The 18498-nt window shown below is 40.5% G+C and overlaps 1 protein-coding gene across 1 annotated transcript in view; it reads left to right on the forward strand.

The window, feature by feature from the left end:
- The first annotated feature begins 1655 nt into the window (after window positions 1-1655).
- The window catches only part of NEK9 (NIMA-related kinase 9), a 37201-nt gene continuing 20358 nt past the window's right edge, over window positions 1656-18498 (forward strand). Inside the window, exons 1-11 of the mRNA XM_010855723.1 lie at window positions 1656-2032; window positions 4270-4447; window positions 6337-6392; window positions 6938-7008; window positions 8208-8313; window positions 9972-10103; window positions 11614-11724; window positions 12723-12787; window positions 15510-15560; window positions 16023-16215; window positions 17989-18133. Coding sequence (XP_010854025.1) covers window positions 1814-2032; window positions 4270-4447; window positions 6337-6392; window positions 6938-7008; window positions 8208-8313; window positions 9972-10103; window positions 11614-11724; window positions 12723-12787; window positions 15510-15560; window positions 16023-16215; window positions 17989-18133 — 1327 coding nt within the window. The 5' untranslated portion in view covers window positions 1656-1813. The remainder of the gene's footprint in view (window positions 2033-4269; window positions 4448-6336; window positions 6393-6937; window positions 7009-8207; window positions 8314-9971; window positions 10104-11613; window positions 11725-12722; window positions 12788-15509; window positions 15561-16022; window positions 16216-17988; window positions 18134-18498) is intronic.

The following is an 18498-nucleotide window of genomic DNA, read 5'->3' on the forward strand; positions in this document are numbered from 1 at the left end:
ATGTTGGCTGTCACTATCCACCTACTTAAAAACCTAGATGCAAGTCTCCTGTACTCAGATTTGCTTCACCAACCATATCCCAACTGATCACAAAGTTCTAAATGTTTCTCAGATGGATTTCTTAAATCTGGCCCCCCTCCCCACTTTCACTGATAGCACCTGAGTGCCTGTCTCTAGGCCTCTTGTCTTTATCTTCCATGTTGTCATCAGTTCTTTGTAAAGTATAGCTTTGGTCTTATGCAAGATGCCCTTATTATTTATTATCTGTGCTGGGCACATGAAAAAAGACTCATTAATTATGCTATGGGGAAAAGCATAATTGGGACTCCCCCCAGCAAATCAGGACATACAGAGACACAGATCATGTACTCCTTTGCTTAAAAATGTCCAGTATTTTCCATTGCCCACAGGAAATGTCAAATTCTATATAAATAAATATTTGAGGCCTTGTCTTCTCCTTCTGTCCCACAAATATCATGATCTCCATCTACATGATCTCTTAGCCCCCAAATATCCTGCTCTCTGAAAGAGATCCCGGGCCTTGTTGTGGGCTTTGACTTCCAGCTCCCCTCAATGGCTATGTAACATACAGTAGGTTACTTAACCCCCTATCTCAGTTCCTTTTGCAGAATGGGAATACTATGAGGATTAAATGGAATGACACATGGAGAGAAAACCTTTAGCATAGTGCCAGGAACATTATAATGAATGTTAGCTGTTATCTCTGTAGGTCAATAATTCCCGTAACTTACGACTAAAAAGTTATCTTAGCGATGTAAAGTTGCTCAAGGCACATAACTGATGGAACACGCTTTTCCACTGTATTGCAATTCTGTTAGTGACTTGAGGGCTTTGCAGATTCCCCACCTCCGATTACAGTATCTGGCACTTATGGCATGAAGAATGTTGCATGAGATCATCAGGTGGTCAAAGATTTGGAAATACACTTGGAAGAATGTGAAATCTGGAAAGAGAGGAGTGAGTGTCAGGAGAGTTGACTTCAAATATTCTCTAAGTTGTGTGGAAGACAGGGACCCAGGGTAGTTCTGGAAGAAATAATTGGGCCCACTAACAGATGACAGGAGGCAAGAATTTTCCGCTGGGAGAGGGAAGGGAGGTGAGGTAAACGGGAGACCTAAGAGACACAGTTCAGTCCCTGGGTTTGGGAAGATACCCACTCCAGTATTCCCGCCTGGAGAATCCCATGGACAGAGGAGCCAGGCAGGCTACAGTCCATGGGGTCACAAACAATCGGACACCACTGCGACTTAACGCGCACGCAAAAATATCTTTGCTGTAACAATTCTCTAAAACAGAGCGCTGTGCAACGCTAGGAAGGGCTGCTTCCCCCAGTCACTGCCCTTGAGATAGCCCTGGCGCCAAGATGAGACTGGACGACCTCTGGACCTCAAAACTGTCTGGGCACCGGGCTAGGAATCAGGGCAGGGGTCTATAGACCCGAGGAGGACGCCCTTGCCCCTGCGGGAGCCATCTGGTCCCATTCGGTCTCCACCGGGCGCCGCCAACCCCTGCCCAGAGCCTCGTTTTCCCGGCCCGCCTGGAGGGAAAGAAGTCCCCCGCGCCGGGGCTTAAAGGAACCACCAGCAAAAGAGGAAACCCCGCCGGGCCGGAAGCACCCAGAACTGCTTCCGGGCCAAGGGGGAAGGAGCCGCCATGGAACCTAGCGGGGTGGCGGGGCTGACGGGGCCGCGGGGCTGACGGGGCAGTGGGCCGGCGTCTGAAGCGGGAGAGGCGCAGCGCCGCCAGCGCCACCGGGGACACTCAGGCTGGTCCCGTCCCCGCCGCCGCCGCCATGTCGGTGCTGGGCGAGTACGAGCGACACTGCGACTCCCTCAATTCGGACTTTGGGAGCGAGTCCGGGGGTGGCGGAGACTCGGGCCCGGGGCCCAGCGCCGGTCCGGTGCCGCGAGCCGGTGGCGGCGCGGCGGAGCAGGAGGAGCTGCACTACATCCCCATCCGTGTGCTGGGCCGCGGCGCCTTCGGGGAGGCCACGCTGTACCGCCGCACCGAGGTAGCGGCCCTGCTCTCCCCCGCCTCTTCCTCGCTCAGCGATCGGGTCCCGCAGGGGTGTCTGTCTTGGGGTCCTCACCGCTCCTGTACTAGGAGTTCGTAACAGCACTGGTTTTTCTAACCGGTCGTTTTTGTTTACCATGGGGACTGAGCAAAGAATTGAACCTTCTCTGAGCCTTAGTTTTCCCGTCTGTAAATTGGAGTTAGAAATAGCAACGTACCTTAAAAGTAATATTTTTTAAGATTATTTTGAGCATCGAAGGAGGATACTGTGGAGACTGTGAGTTAGAGTAGTATATGAATTGGGAGTATTGTCAAAACTTCCTTTCATGCCGTACGTCTCTCCAAGGAAGAGGTGGAGAAGTGGGGACAGCTTCAAAATTCCCACATCCGCGGCAGCTCCACTGGCTTTGCCAAATTAAGCTCAGATACGAACACTCGGGGATTTTTCTTGAAGGTCATTGGTAAGATTGTAGCGTGTGGGCTTCTTCATCAGTGATGATCCAGCAGCGTTTATGCCTGGGAAATACTTTTTTCTTTTTTGGTATATTTTAAACCATTCGTTCTTAACTTCAGGAGGGATAAAGGACTTCTTTGAGAACTTAATGTAAAGGTACCTTCCCGCCTATCCATTATTGCACACATACAAATCCTTTGAAGAGATTTTTGGATTGCTGCTCCCCAGTTCAGAATGTATACTGATTAAAACCTTAGAGTGGGGAGTCTACTTTCAAAATTGATCATGAACTTTGATCACTAAAGTCTTAAAACTCTAGTTTCAGAATAGTTAAGCATCAGTGTGGGGTTGCTGAAGATGAGATTCTATCAGTGATCTGTCTGCAGGTGTGGTGTGTGTTCCAACTACTTTTAAGTCTGAAAAATGGATGAGGAGCGAGGTGGTTGCAAGATTAATGTATTATGAGTTATTGTTAGTATTCTCATGAGAATGAGATAAGCTTTGGTATTCCTATTTTTATAGTTGAAGAAACTAAGGTAGTATATTTAAGTGACTTGCTCACTTAAATTAGAAGCAAATTCTGGGCTGGAATGGAGGGTCACATCTGCTTGTCCATGCCTTTCCATGATTATTGTGTTGAACTTGATTACCAAGGTTGTTTTAAGTTAAATCTGATTATGCTTTCCCCAGAATTGGATAGCATTATCCATAACATCAAATGTTTATTACTTTTGTGAGTTTACAGGTGTTTAATTAGAAGCAGATTTTTCCCTCAAGAAGCATATATTTCAGTGGGAAGACATGTTAGTCTTGTTAGTAACAAATAGCATTTAAGTTGTATGTGTATATAAGTGTAAAAGAATGGACAAATATTTCAGTGGAAGGGAATTAAGAGAGTGCACAGTAGAAGGTTTATTGATCTTTTGCTCAAGTTTCAAAGGCCCAGCACAGCCATCCTAAAGGACAGGGAGGGTTATTTAGGTGGGGATGCTTCTGAGCTGGGGAACAACATCAGTAAATTAGAGGTGTTATAAAATGGAGTGAATATTAGGAGCTGCAGGTAAGTCTTCATGAATAGGAGAAAACATGTGATAACATAAAATTGCAGGAGAAACAGAGTCACAGAACGTGACAGAGTAAGGAAAGTGAACTCAGAGCCCTTCAGTTCAGTTCAGTCATTCAGTCATGTCCGACTCTTTGTGACCCCATGAATCGCAGCACGCCAGGCCTCCCTGTCCATCACCAACTCCCGGAGTTCACTCAAACTCACGACCATCAAGTCAGAGCCCTTAGACATGACTTATTCTTATCTAGAAAGAATAAATGAAAATCATTAGAGAAATCTATATAAAGTTAGAGGCAATTTTAACATGTCTATTTTATAAGAAATGTCAGCCGTAGATAACCACTCTCCAGTTCTCTGTTTTTCCAGTAGTCTAACCATACTACAGTTCTCATCATGATTAGCAGTCTTTCATAATGTCCCTCAATAGAAACTCTGAGATCTACCTTCATCCCATATTTTTACCTGGAATTGACATTATGTAAATTAAAGGTAGAAAGAACATAACATTTTAATGCTTTCCCTAGACCTGCAGTAGATTTTGATGCTCAATTGTATGCAGAATTTTTTAAGTCTCTTCATGTTTTATTTAAAGGAGGAAAAGGAGTCAGTTTCTGCCCATCTAGGAAGTTTTCTTTCTAGGCTCAAGAGATCCGGGTGTGGATTCATTCTCTGCCAGACTCGAGGAAAGCACGATACCTCTGTTGCTGTGTTATAGGATGACTCATTGGTCGTGTGGAAGGAAGTTGATTTGACCCGACTCTCTGAGAAGGAACGTCGTGATGCCTTGAATGAGATTGTTATTCTGGCGCTGCTGCAGCATGACAACATTATTGCCTACTACAATCACTTCATGGACAATACCACCCTGCTGATTGAGCTGGAATATTGTAATGGTAAGGTAGAATTCAGTGGGACTTTCTCCAGCAAGACATTCCTTTACTTATACTTACCTTGAGGGGGAGAGAAAAATAAGATCCATATTGACAAAGAATAAGAACTTTAAATGGACTGCTGGAGTTTAAGAGAAATAGTTCAGGCCCTGAAGAGTTTTGAAGTGATCTACAAAATGAGGGGAGGGATTTTCCCCCTGCATACTCAAATTTTGCTTTGTGATGATAATTCCATCTTCAAATTATTTGTTCAGTTGAATTTTACACTCATTTTTCAAGGTTTTTTCCCTTATGAAATGACAGGCATTAGAAGCATAGCATGGTTTGACACTTGATAGTGAAATCTTGTAGGTGATATTTATTTATAATGATTTTAGCTAAAGCTGTCCTACTGAAAGGTGGTCTAAAGACCAGAGCTGACTGAAAATGATTTCTTTGAACCCTTTGCTTGTTTTTTAAAAAACAACTGTATAGCCTATTTGTTAAAAAATAGACCCTGAACCCATATCCTAAGCTTCACTACTTTTTAATCTCTGTTATCTTGCACAGACTACTTCTCTGTGCCTCAGCCTCCTCATCTTAAATAAGTTTGCTAATAAGCAGTAGATACCTCCTAGGGTTATTGTATTAAATGAATATATAAAGCCCCAGCAACTTTGACATTTCTATTTTATGGGAAAGGGAACTATTTTACAGTAGTTCTTGATATGTAGCAAATTTTTGATAGATTTTGTACTATTATCATTATTACCTAAGAGAACGCCCAAAGCCCATTCTTGAGCTGAATGCTAAAATGGTCCAAGCATATTCTTCATTTAAATCTCTTAAGAGAAAGCTCCTAGATTTGTCATTTCTTTGCTAGATTCTTGTGTATCGTGATTGTTTTCAACCCTAAATGTATGAAATTATATTAGAGATTTTTGAAGTAGCAGAGGCCTCTTAACTTCCTTTGTGGTTAGGAGGACCTAGAACGGATGGTACATTCAAACTTTTGAGTTACTAAATTGTGAAGAAGTTGTGAAACTTAACTAGGACTACAGTGTAAGTTATAGCTTCAGATAGGAAATAAAACGAACCATCATCATTTGCCGTCTGTGTTACCTGATAATAAAGAGGAGAAGGAAATTCAGACTTACTCTGAAGGAATGAGTTAGTAAAGGGAGTAATAATTGAAAGCAATCTAGAGTCTACCCTAAATTTTGGGAAACCTTTTCAGTGTGAAGTGGAAAGAAAAAGAAGTTGATGGTGATATGTACCTATCTTTGTAAAACATCGCCTCACAGGTATAACCCAAATCTTCTAATAGACTGTGGAAGTTGTTACTGAAATATTGCAGATTCCTTCAATAGGAGTTTTGGAAAAGAAAGTCATCGATTTTGAAGACTTTCAAAGTACTTTCATAAATTAGGGTACTAGAGAAATGGTCTTTATTTTTATCTTTTCTAAAAATATTGTGCTTCCTGTTTTCATACTGAATCTCTTCTATTAGGGAGGGGAATCTTTGGAGAATATTTCAGATATAGTCCTGGACAGATGGGAAGTTTTGTACCCATGTGAAGAGCTGGAAGGAAGAGGGGATATCTTTTAAAAGGAAGCAGAACAAGGTGACTTGGTGGTAAAGAATCCACCTGCCAATGCAGGAGATGTGGGTTTGATCCCTGGGTCAGGAAGACCCCCTGGAGGAGGAAATCCAACCTACTCCAGTATTCTTGCCTGGAGAAGCCCATGAACAGAGGAGCCTGGCGGGATACAGTCCATGGGGTCTCAGAGTCAGATATAACTGAGCATGCACACAGTCATGCAGAATATTTTACTTGCTGTGCCACCTGTTAAAATCCCAGTAGCTTTGATCTCTGTTAAGCAATTCAAACCTGTTTCTTATTTAATTGCAGGAGGGAACCTGTATGATAAAATCCTTCGTCAGAAGGACAAGTTGTTTGAGGAAGAGGTAATTCATATTTCTGTGAAAGGAAGCTAGAATTGTATTGTGATTCTTGCATTCTGGTTCTGTATTTACTCTTCCAACAATGAAGAGTGTTTTTTTTCCTTTTGTTCATACTCCTTCCAGGCTCTGATTGATATTCATGAGAAAGGAAACCTCTAACAAGGAAGCTGTCTATAGCTGCTTCCTAAACGGTTTACCTCCACATCATGATTCCCTATGGGCTTTCTTTCCCGGTTCTATTACTGCATACTGGTATGCCCAGTTTTCTCTACCTTTGCATTCTTCCTGGATTTCTTTCCACAAGTCTGCTTCACCATACTATATTTTATAACAACATTCAAACTATTTTATGATAATCTGCTGGTTTTTTTTTTTACCCCTACCACTTTTCTTTGCCTACTCAACCTACAAGCAAGAAATGTCAAGTCATGTTGAATCATAACCTCTAGTTGCAGTTTTCTTTGTTGCGTGTGTGTGTGCGTGTGTTTATTTAAATGGTATTTTTTTGTTTGTTTCCAGTCCAAGTATAATTTATTTTTTCTCTGCAGATGGTGGTATGGTACCTATTTCAGATTGTTTCAGCTGTGAGCTGTATCCATAAAGCTGGGATCCTTCATAGGTAATGAGTGAAAGAATATGTGATGGATTCTTTTCTATCAATCCAACCCCCACCTTGGGTACCTCCCATCAGCTCTATTATTTTTTTGATTAAACAGTCAAAGCTTTTCCGTTGATAATGATTTAGGAAGGAAAGAGTGAGTAATGAGGGGCGTTACCTTCGCTTCCTGAAGTTAAACTGTTTGTGATCTAGGAAGAGTCTCAATAGCTTAGTACTACTCAGTCATCTCTTTATTTTAGAGGTGAGTTCATTAATTCATCAGTACAGACTAGAAGGCCACTATAAAAGTTGTATTAGACTGGTTGGAATTCACAGTAAATGTTTTCTCCGAGCAATAAAATTGGCATTTGTTTTTAATTTAAGTAAAAAGCTTATTCATTGTTTTACAATTAATTATGCAGTTTTACCAGATCTTGACCAGGGAGAAACAGCTTTCTATTCACTTCTAGCTATAGGAGAGAACCTTTATAAGAACATTTCCACTTCATTATACCCTTAAATGAATCATGGACTACTGCTAGAGATTAATATTAATACACTAGTTTTCTTTTTTATTGGTTTGTCCATTTAACATATAGTTCTTGATAGTTGTTGAGTGGCTACAGTTGTATAGTGTTTTATTTTTGAAAATTATCAAAAATATTGTTCTGATTTTTTCACATCTTTCAATAAAGGAAGGCACAGTGTGAACCAGGCACAGTTTATTTGTGTTACACATGGTCGGTTCATCTTTAGAAAGATAGCTGGTGATTTTATTTAGGTGATCTGTATTGGCCGATGTGCTTCTCTTGCCTTAACAGATTTGAAACTTTGACACAACTCAGTGTTAAAATTGCCTGGATATCACTTAATTCAAGGCACCAGTGGTAATTGAAGAGGCAGTGTACCTTATAGGAATTACTTAGGGCACTTTTTATTTTTTTAATCTGACCTTTCAACTTTTTCTAATAACTTCAGTTTTGGGGGGGATGTGCCTGTGCTGTGAATCCCTGGAAGATGAAGTAATTCTCTGCCTCTACTTCCCCAAGTTCCCTTCTCAGTGTTAAAATGTATGAGAAAGTAATGAACACTCTTTTGGATCCTATAACAGCCTGAACAGTGGTAACACACTCTTTTATTTTGTACTAATCTTGGGTGGGAAGGTAGATGAGATAAAACAGTTTAGTGTATGGGTTTAATATACAGCATTTTTTTCCCAGGGATATAAAGACATTAAATATTTTTCTGACCAAGGCAAACCTGATAAAACTTGGAGATTACGGCCTAGCAAAGAAACTGAATTCTGAGTATTCCATGGCTGAGACGGTAAGTATGTGTTATCATTAACTTAGTTGGGCTTTTTTTATTTTTTAATTTTTTTTTTAAATTTGGTGGTGCCATACAGCATGAGGGACTTTAAGTAAAGTCCTAATAACCACTGGACCACCAGGGAATTCCCCCTTGACTTTTTTTTTTCTTTTCCTTTCTTGCATCTTGAGATATAACTATACCCCCTAAATCTTGCATGCTTTTTCTCGATGTTTTTGCAAGTTCTTCATACTTATAAAGCAAGTCTTTTATAAGTCATGCTTATAAAAGGAGTCTTTTTCCTGGACCCACTAACAGGTATTTACCTGCTCAGGTGTTTTTAAGAGCCATTGTCCGTATAACAGCTCAAACATCATTGCCCTTTCCAACCCTAACTAAAGACATTTCTAAAAGCAATAAAATGCTTTACCATTTTTTCCAGCTTAGGATCTTTAGTAGATCTCACTTTATCTCTCTTTTAATGTTTTGAGCTTCGAATGTTAGATGTCTCTTGTTGTGTTTCCTTTGAATTTTTTCTGGTTCAGAAACCCTGTATTACAAAAATAAAGGCTGATGCCCAAAAAACAATCTCACCCTTAATATACACAGTCTGCACCACAGGGCTCCCTTCTCATCTGATCCTATGAAAGACCATTGGTAAGGAGTAGACATAAATTGATCTCTGATGATAGTGAGCTGATCCTTTTAGGACTTATAAAACCCAATTATTACTCTTCTGGTTTCACAGTGCTCTGTCAGAACTTGAAAATGTAAGTTACTAATATTAATTTTGTCCTATTTTTTTAAATAATATTGAGATATCCCTGCAAGCAAGCTAGAAACATCCAAGGATACGGATAGCCAGGGTTGGGAGTCTGCTTCAGGGACTCAGTCTGCTTGTATGATGTTGCTGTATTGAGTTTCTGAGGAAGTAGTCATGCCCTTGCATGGATTTTTCTCATCAAGAATAACCCAATAAAATAAATGCCATGTAAGCCGTCTGAAAATTGCTTTGCTTTCCTTATTAAAGATGGCTGTCAGTGTTATTAGAATTTCTTAGGTACTCATTGTCTCTCATCTTGGGAGAGACATGACCTGCATTCAGGACATTTATTTCCTTCCAACACATTCTTGAACTCAGAAGATCTTTTTGAATTTGGAAGAAGTTCACTATGTTAGTGTTACAGATGTTAAATTGAGTTGTTCACAGAGTTTCACTACTGTGTGTTTAGTTAGAACTTTTAAACCCCTTTATTCAGTTACCATCTCCTGCTACCCGTTTTTGTATTTTTTTTTTTTTCCATTGGTGAACTTTTACCAAGTATGCTTTTTTCAAGCCTCTGAAGTCTTCAGTGGTCCTTGAATGCCTAAATCTTCTGTGATCCAGGAATCACAGAGCTGTTCTGCCTCCCAAGTTACCACAGGTCTTCACTACAGAGATTGTCTCTTTATAACTGGCCCAGGACATTTGATATTTATGAATAAGATTTCTCCCCAGAGTGGCATCAGCTCAGAATGATGATGGGATATGCCGTTTGATAGGAATGTTTTGGGATATGCTGATGAATGTTCTATAGGTATCACTAACTCCTGGGAAATTTAATTTAGTTGTTAAAATATTAATATAGTTAGCTCAGAAAAGAAGTTAATTTTTGATTGCTTTCTTTGTTGTTCAGCTTGTGGGAACGCCGTATTATATGTCTCCAGAGCTCTGCCAAGGAGTAAAATACAATTTCAAGTCTGATATCTGGGCAGTAGGCTGTGTCATTTTTGAATTACTTACACTGAAGAGAACATTTGATGCTACAGTAAGTTGATCCCTACATGGTCCTTGTAAGTGGTACAACTTGGTTGAGAGAATCAACTTCATTTATCCCTGAGCTTCTGACTTCTTGAACAGAAATCAACTGTAGGCAAAATAATAACCAATGTTCAGGCACTGGCTTAGTAGTGTATTGTAAAGTACTACAGACAAGATTTATTACCAACTTGAATTCCCCATTGAAAAATAATCAAGTAGTTTGAGCATGCCTTGAATCCATTGACTATAATTTTAAAACTGACTCTAGGATCGACTGTGATGCAGCAGTTTGGGTAAGCCATTTCATTTCTTATACTTCAGCTGCCTCGTTTTAGAAAAGCTAAGGCAAATTATATAATACTCATTAAAGTGTTTTGGTCTTTTTTATGAAAGATTACACACTGACTCTTAGTTTTACTAAAAACTTACTGTTTTATAAACAACAAATACCTCTAAGTCTCTTTTCTTCTTAAAGTAAAGCCTAGTGTTAAGCAGTGCTTCTCAAGCTTTAATATACATAGGAAATCACCTGGGCATCTTGTTAAAATGCAGACTCTGTTTTAGTGTGTCTGGATCTAGTCCTAGTATTCTACATTTCTGACAGACTCTCAGATGATTCTGATGCTTGTTCATGGACCACAGTTTGAGTAGCACAAGTGGATTCACATCCAATATCCTCTACAAACCAGAAAACTTAGGCAAATCACCTCATCTCTTTGATTCTCTATTTTGTCAATAACAAGGGAAAAGATACATATTCCCCTTATAGAACTGCTCTTTAATGTATATGAAAATGCGAATTAAGATAATGCAAAGTTCTTTGGCCGTTTATGAGACATGTTTATTTTTCTAAGTCCTGAAGTTTATTTTCTTAAATAATATAGTGGAAGGAAAATGAGTTTTGGAGTCAAACAGACTTTGGTTGGAATTACAGCTGCATTTTTTTTACTGTTTGTGTAGTCTTGGGCAGGTTACTTTACATCTCTGAATTGGTGATGATAACCTTGTGTGGTGTTTACAAGAGTTAAAAAACATATGTGCAACTTATGTTACATAGTGATCTTCAGTAAAGGTGGTGGTGGCATTGTTATAATAATTTCTTATCACTGTCAACTTATTATTCACTGCCTTGTCTTTTGCAGCAGAGTATCACCTGACCATTATTAGGATATATAAATCAGGAGGCAAAATAGTTGGCAAAGGAGATACTTAAAGCCAAGAAGCGTAGCTAACTTTGCTTTCCTTTTTCTTGGGAGTCATTTGAGGGGTCAGATTATAATATACTCTGAATATTATTCTGTTGGTCATGTAGTCATACCTCCGTGTTGGCCAGTTGGTTTCGTTCTCTCTGATAGTAGTAGTGAAATATACTGATAGTTGTAAAAAGAAGTCAGACCTCATTTACAGCTATTGCCATTTCTTTATATGATAATCACAGACATCTCAAAGCCCCTACTGGTAGATTGTAATGCCATCTTTATATAACCAAGGACAATACAATAATCATTTTCTCATAGAATCCACTCAATTTGTGTGTGAAGATTGTACAAGGCATCCGGGCCATGGAAGTTGATTCTAGCCAGTACTCTTTGGAACTGATCCAAATGGTCCATGCATGCCTTGACCAGGTAAGTGTGATTTGCATATTGATTTCAGTTCACTGTTTTCCCTTCCAGCCTTAGTGTCTGGAATATGGCACAGAGGAACTTGCACAAAACCACATCCACGCCCCCAGGGTAGGATGTATTTGTGGCTGTTTTCAGGTGAATGAAAAGTGAAAGTGTCAGTCGTGTCTGCCTCTTTGTGAACACATGGCCTGTAGCCCACCAGGCTCCTGTGTCCATGGACTTCTCCAGGCCAGAATACTGGAGCAGGTAGCCATTCCCTTTTCCAGAGGATCTTCCCAACCCAGGGACCAAACCCGGGTCTCTTGCATTGCAGGCAGGTTCTTTACCATCTGAGCCACCAAAGAAGTCCATTCCGATGACTAGGCATTGGCAATTCATGCGAGCTGTGTGCTTCAGCCAACAAGTTCTTCCTTTATTAGTTTGTGAAATTGTGCTCCATTTTTTATAATCAAGATTAATTTTTATAAACTGTATAAAATAAGAGGTAGTTTAGAATTCCTGAGGTACAGAATGTATATAGTTCTAAATGTCACAGTGGCCTTGCAGTGTAGCTCTAGGTCAGTATTATTCAGAGGTAGTCCAAGAACCACAGGCGTGAGAATCGCCAGGGGGTGGGCAAGTTTTACAAGAAGATGAAGATTCTTGGGCCCTACACCAGACGTTCTGAATCAGAATTTCTGTGAATAAAGCCCAGAAATCTTTATTTGTAACAGGTACTCCAGGAGATTCTTATGTTTTATATATATTGAAATTTGAGAACCACTGCCCTAACAGTTAAAACCAGTGAGGAAGGTGGATTCTCATTCTCACATGTAAGTGCTGATGGTAATGAGCATGAAGCATAGAATGTGACATAATAGGTTTTTTAAATAAAAAGGATGATATATAGTGGTCTCTGAATAGCAAACCTACAGCCTTCTAAGAAAAAGTACAATGCCTCTTTAGATCCCATTTTGCCCATTTCTTTAAGTTAAAACTAACCCTTTGGTACTTTTTAGGATCCTGAGCAGAGACCCACTGCAGATGAACTTCTGGATAAACCCCTTCTCAGGAAACGCAGAAGGTAAAGAACAAAGAAGTCGCTGCATTGTCTTTCTGTAGATGGTCAACTGACTATATAGGCCTGACCAGAGTACCGCAGAGAGAGGGTGATGTTTCCTGACCTGGTCACTCTGATGCTATTTTCTTCCAGCATCTCCGTTTTCATCACTTGGCTTCGACCTCCTTCGCCCCTGCTAGTTTGTTCTGAATCAATCCTGATGAGGCTCTAGACCCCCCATCTTCTGTGAGTTCTACTCTAGAGTTTGGGCATGAGAGTGTAGTAATTAAGAGAGGAGGGCTATGGACTCAGTCATCCTTATGTTTGTATCTGAGTTCTGTCACTGTCTTTGTCAAGTTATTTAACATCTCTGACCCTTAGTTTTCTTCTCTATGAAGTGAGGTAGGCTGAGGATTGAAGGAGGCAATACATATAAAGGGCTCACCCCCGGGCCCGGCACAAGGTGCTCAACAGTTGTTGGATAGGAGTGTAGGATTGGACTGGGCCGTAGCTTTTTAGTGCACTTGTTTAGATGGTAGGTTGTAATCGGAGGGGTCCTCTTCAGATACCTTTTGCCCATTTCCCATAGTTGAGTTTGACTGATTCCTGACAGGTTATTTTCTGAGATTTATTCAGTATTAGAGGTCTCTAGAGGTAGAAAGAAGGCCCTTTATCCCTCACTTTTTGTAGGAGGCTTCAAACCCTAGCTCAAAGGAAAAGATGTTCTTTATGCTTCTTAAGTGTCCTAGTCTCTGTTTCATCCTCTTACACTATTTTTGCCTTACTGCCCTTCCTCCTTCTGCCAGTTCTTTGTGAATCTTCCCAACATTCAAACCTGTACTGTGTTCTTTTTCAAGTCTTGCCCTTGGATGCTTTAAGTGTGTAGCTAATTCCATAATCTCTGTTCTTCAGTACAAAGGTCAGTACCTTTATTCTGTTGTGTTAAATTGATCTTATCTGGTTTTCCAGTTGATCTCTAGCCAGTGTTTTAGTGCCTAGAATTACGTATAACACTCCAGATGCAGCACTGTAACCTCTCATTTATGTTGTATTCATATTCAGGCAGTCACCCTTTAGGGCTGGGTAGGCATATTTAAATTCTTTTATCTGGCTTATTTTCTAACAGTATAATCACTGTTTAAATCACTTATTTAAATATCTCCGTTGATAATTTTTAATTGCAATTTTTATTGAGATAATTGGAGATTTACAGATAGTACTTCCTTAGAACTTTGTTCTTTGATGGAAAAACATAAGACAGAGCTTTCCAGATAAAGCACAGACACAGAGAATTGTGAAAATATTCAGGAAGCACTAAGTCCTGTTTGGCTACACTAGAGGTTTTAGACCTGGCATTCTCAATAGCAACAGCACTAGAACTTTGAAAAATTACTGGTACTTAAGCACCACCCCAGGTCTTCAGGTGTAATTGGTTTAGGCAGAATGGGAATGCTGAGCTGAAACATCGGAACTGATGGAAGGAACCCTGGAAAAGTAGGTGGAGATCTTGAATGCCAGATGAAGGAATTTGTGCTGTATTCAGGGAATTGGATGGAAGTGTTGGATATTTGAGAGGGCGGTTCATGTGATGAAAGATGGAACCTTAGGAAAAGTTATTTAGCAATACTAATATCAGTGTTAAGTCAGTGCAGGACTGAATAAAGTGGATTGAAACTTTGGTGAGACCAATTAGGTGCTACTACAGCCTAGTTGGACAGTTGTATGGCTGTGAGAATTGGACCATAAAGAAAGCTGAGCACTGAAGGATTGCAGCTTTGGAACTGTGGTGTTGGAGAAGATTCTTGAGAGTCCCTTGGACTGCAAGGAGATCAAACCAGTCAATCTTATAGGAAATCAGTTCTATATATTCATTAGAAGGACTGATGCTGAAGCTGAAGCTCCAGTACTTTGGCCACCTGATGCGAAGAACTGACTCATTGGAAAAGACCCTGATGCTGGGGTTGAAGGATTGAAAGGTTGAAAGATTGAAGGCAGGAGGAGAAAGGGATAATAGAGGGTCAGATGATTGCATGGCCTCACTGACTCGATGGACATGAGTTTAAGCAAGCTCCAGGAGTTGCTGATGGACAGGGAAGCCTAGCGTGCTGTAGTCCATGGGGTTGCAAAGAGCTGGACACGACTGAACTGAACTGAACGGCCCAGTTGGGAAGTAAAGTTGCCCAGAGTTACAGTGGTGAGACTGGGAAGGACAGGTGAGGATAAAGGGCACTGTACAAGTAGAAACTGTCGAATTTGAATATTGAAGAAAAGAAGACAGCTGAATCCAAAATCGTTGACGTTTTAAGCCTAATTCACTGAGAGGATTGAAGATGCCAGTTATAGAATGAGGAGAGTCAGAAAGAAAACCTTTATCGGGAGAAAGTTAATGAGCTGAGCTTTAGCAGTGTTGAGTTTAGGGAGTCACTGGGCTAGATGGAGATGTTAGCAGGTTCCTAAAATGTGCATCAGAAAGAAGTTCTCAAGGCTCTGTGGTACAGCCTAGAACATTCCTCAGAGATAGAAAACAAATGACCCCAGACTCTGGCCTCATTGTGGTTAATGAATTGTCTAATGCTAGGCCTATGTAACTGTTTGAGTTGTATCGAAGTACTTTGCTAAAAGTATTATAGCATCGTGTGAGGCATATGGTTTACAGAAGATTAAGTCTGTGGAAGGTTTTAAAGAGACACTGGTGCAATATAGAACCTGTTATTTCTCTCATGTATCTTTGCTTTTCTTTTGGTAGAGAGATGGAGGAAAAAGTCACACTGCTTAATGCACCTACAAAGAGACCAAGGTAATGCTCAGGAGACTCTTGAAAAAAGTAATATATCTTAAATTACCACCAGGGGGGTCTTTCTTTCTTGGGTCTGGACATTGTTTGATCCCAGTTGGAAGCCTTTGGCATCCTTTCAGAAGCCCAGCATCCATTTAAATATCAAACAGTCATTTCAGAGGAAAAGAAAGCTGTAATTTCACCCTTTTGCCAAAGTGGACATCATTATCGTGATGAATGTTGAAAAGTTGAAAAGTGTAGGTGTTACGGATCAGACTAGTATCTGATTTGGCTGGGCTGTGATGAAGCCCTGAGGCAAGAATTGCAAAGCCTGCCATGATAGAGGGTTGGAGTAAGTTGTCGAGAAAGAACATACTTTCTCATACCATAATTGGCAGTTCTACTCAGGGAACAGACTGAAAGCATTTTTCTTTGATATAATTTTTATGTTAAATGTGCCTTTGTTCTGGGGGTTGTTGGCAGGTCAAGCACTGTGACTGAAGCACCCATTGCTGTGGTAACATCCCGAACAAGTGAAGTCTATGTCTGGGGTGGTGGGAAATCCACTCCCCAGAAACTGGATGTCATCAAGAGTGGCTGTAGTGCCCGGCAGGTGTGTGCAGGGAATACCCACTTTGCCGTGGTCACAGTGGAGAAGGAGCTATACACTTGGGTGGTAAGTGAAAGCTACATCCTTCAGAACAATGACGTGCACCTCACTGAGCCCAGGATGTATAAGAATTTTGTTGGTTGAGTGTGTGCTGCAGAAGTGGCAGCATAATAAGCTCTTTTGAGAGGAGGGATTTTTTCTGTTTAGTTCACTGATGTATCCCAAGTGCCTGGTACATGTTAGATGGCTTTTAAGTGTTTTTTGAATGAATGAATGAAAAAGAGCGAGAGAAGGAGAGAAAGAACTAAAAGGCTCGGACTCAGGAGACTGGATTCTCATTTACAGATGGGTGACTTCAGAAAGTCACTTGTTTACTCTGTTCTATTACCATGCATTTCAGAGCAACTTACATCTGTGAAGTAGCTTTGTAAATAAATGAAGTAGTGTACCATGTCAGGAAAATTCTAAGACCTCCATCAGTGATTGAATATGATATATCTTGAGTAGAATTTTCCTTTGTTCCCCTCTAGATTCTACCTTCTCTCTCACCTTGAACATACTGCATATTTTTGCTGTCTCTTGTCTTATCTCCTACTCATTCCTCATTCACCTGCCAGTCAATTGAAACTACTGTTGACAAAATGACCTCTAAATTATAAAAACAAAACAGATAGGTGCCCTTGAGTCCTTGCTTGACCTCTAGTATTAATATATTGGTCACTTTTCCTTCTTGCAGGAAGCCTTGTCCTCCCTTGGCTTCCACGGGAGCATGTTCTCTTGGCTTCCCTCCTGTCTCTTCAGCTGTGCCTTGTTAGGCTCACTTCATGCTGCTTTTTCATTACCCAACCTGTCTTAGAACCTCAGTTCTTCCCACTCTTCCTCCTTCTGGAGGGAGCTCATTTTTTCCAGTAGTTTCAGCTAAGTTCTCCAAGAGGACAGGCTTTATCCCCAGCATGTGACAGAGTAGACACTCAACTATTGGTTGAGAGAAAGAATGAGTGATTTGACCTCTGTTACAGAGTTTTAGCTTGCTGTTATTTCCAAAAATCCTCTCACTTGAAGACTAGCTTCTGGGGGTACTTCTAGAGGTAGAGTGAAATTAGTGCCTTAAAAAACATTTATAGAAGGCCTTACAGTTGAGCTATTATATGGGAAGCATGTCTCACCTCTCTAAAACTGCTGGGAAATCATTTAGGACTATTGTCAGTGCCTTCTAGCAGCCTCTTTGATGCATCCAGAGTCCTTATGACTCGCGTATTTCAGGGAGTGAAAGATGCTGTTGTGTCCAACTCTTTGCGACCCCATGGACTATACAGTCCATGAAATTCTCCAGGCCAGAATACTGGGATGGGTAGTTTTTCCCTTCTCCAGAGGATCTTCCCAACCTAGGGATCGAACCCAGGTCTCCCACATTGCAGGCAGATTCTTTACCAGCTGAGCAGCAAGGGAAACCCCCCTGTGACCAAAATTTGTAAAAACTTTTGTAAGGATTTCCAAGAGTCTGTCCTATAGGAAAAAATCAAGCTAAACTATGTAAAGACATTGTTTTCATCATCACCCATAATTAGTTTACCTTAGACTTGAAGAAAAAAGACAGAATTGGGAATGTGTCCTTTTAAGTCCTAATAAGATATTTTAAAAATCTTTATCTGTTGGCAGGGGATTTTTACTATCTGTCATTAAAAGATTTAATGCCCTTTAAGTACCTTTTTGTTATGTTTTCATTTCTTAATTATCAGCTGATTCTTTTTCCTACTGTTTTTCTTGATAAGAAGTGATGTTAAAGAGTTGCTTTCGCATAAAAAGTTTAAAACTTCACAAGACCTGTTTATTTCACAGAACATGCAAGGGGGTACTAAACTCCATGGTCAGCTGGGCCATGGCGACAAAGCCTCCTACCGACAGCCAAAGCACGTAGAAAAGTTGCAAGGCAAAGCTATCCGTCAGGTGTCATGTGGTGATGATTTCACTGTCTGTGTAACAGGTAAGCCAGCAGCAGAAGGCACCCAGGTGCATTTCAGGTGGAGTGTTGTACTTAATTCTATGCAGTTTTAGCTGGGATTTTACACAAAAGACAAGATTCCAAAGAACCAAAGACAGTGAGCAAATAAACACTTTAATAGCAGCATGCCCAACTTGATATAGCATTACAGGAGTAATGAGCAAGTAGAAAGCAGGTGGGTAACAGAAGAGGTGGGACTAGGAGCAATATACTGTCTGTCCCATTTGGTGGGGCTGGGGAGGAATAACCTCATTACCTAGTCAGGTGTAGATAACACTAAATCAAGAGTCAGGAGCTAAAATTTAGTTTTGGTCTTACCATTACTCACTTTATGATTGCTTGGTGCT

This window comes from Bison bison, unplaced genomic scaffold (genome assembly GCF_000754665.1).
Source record: "Bison bison bison isolate TAMUID 2011002044 unplaced genomic scaffold, Bison_UMD1.0 scf7180017864368, whole genome shotgun sequence".
Classification (NCBI taxonomy): Eukaryota; Metazoa; Chordata; class Mammalia; order Artiodactyla; family Bovidae; genus Bison; species Bison bison.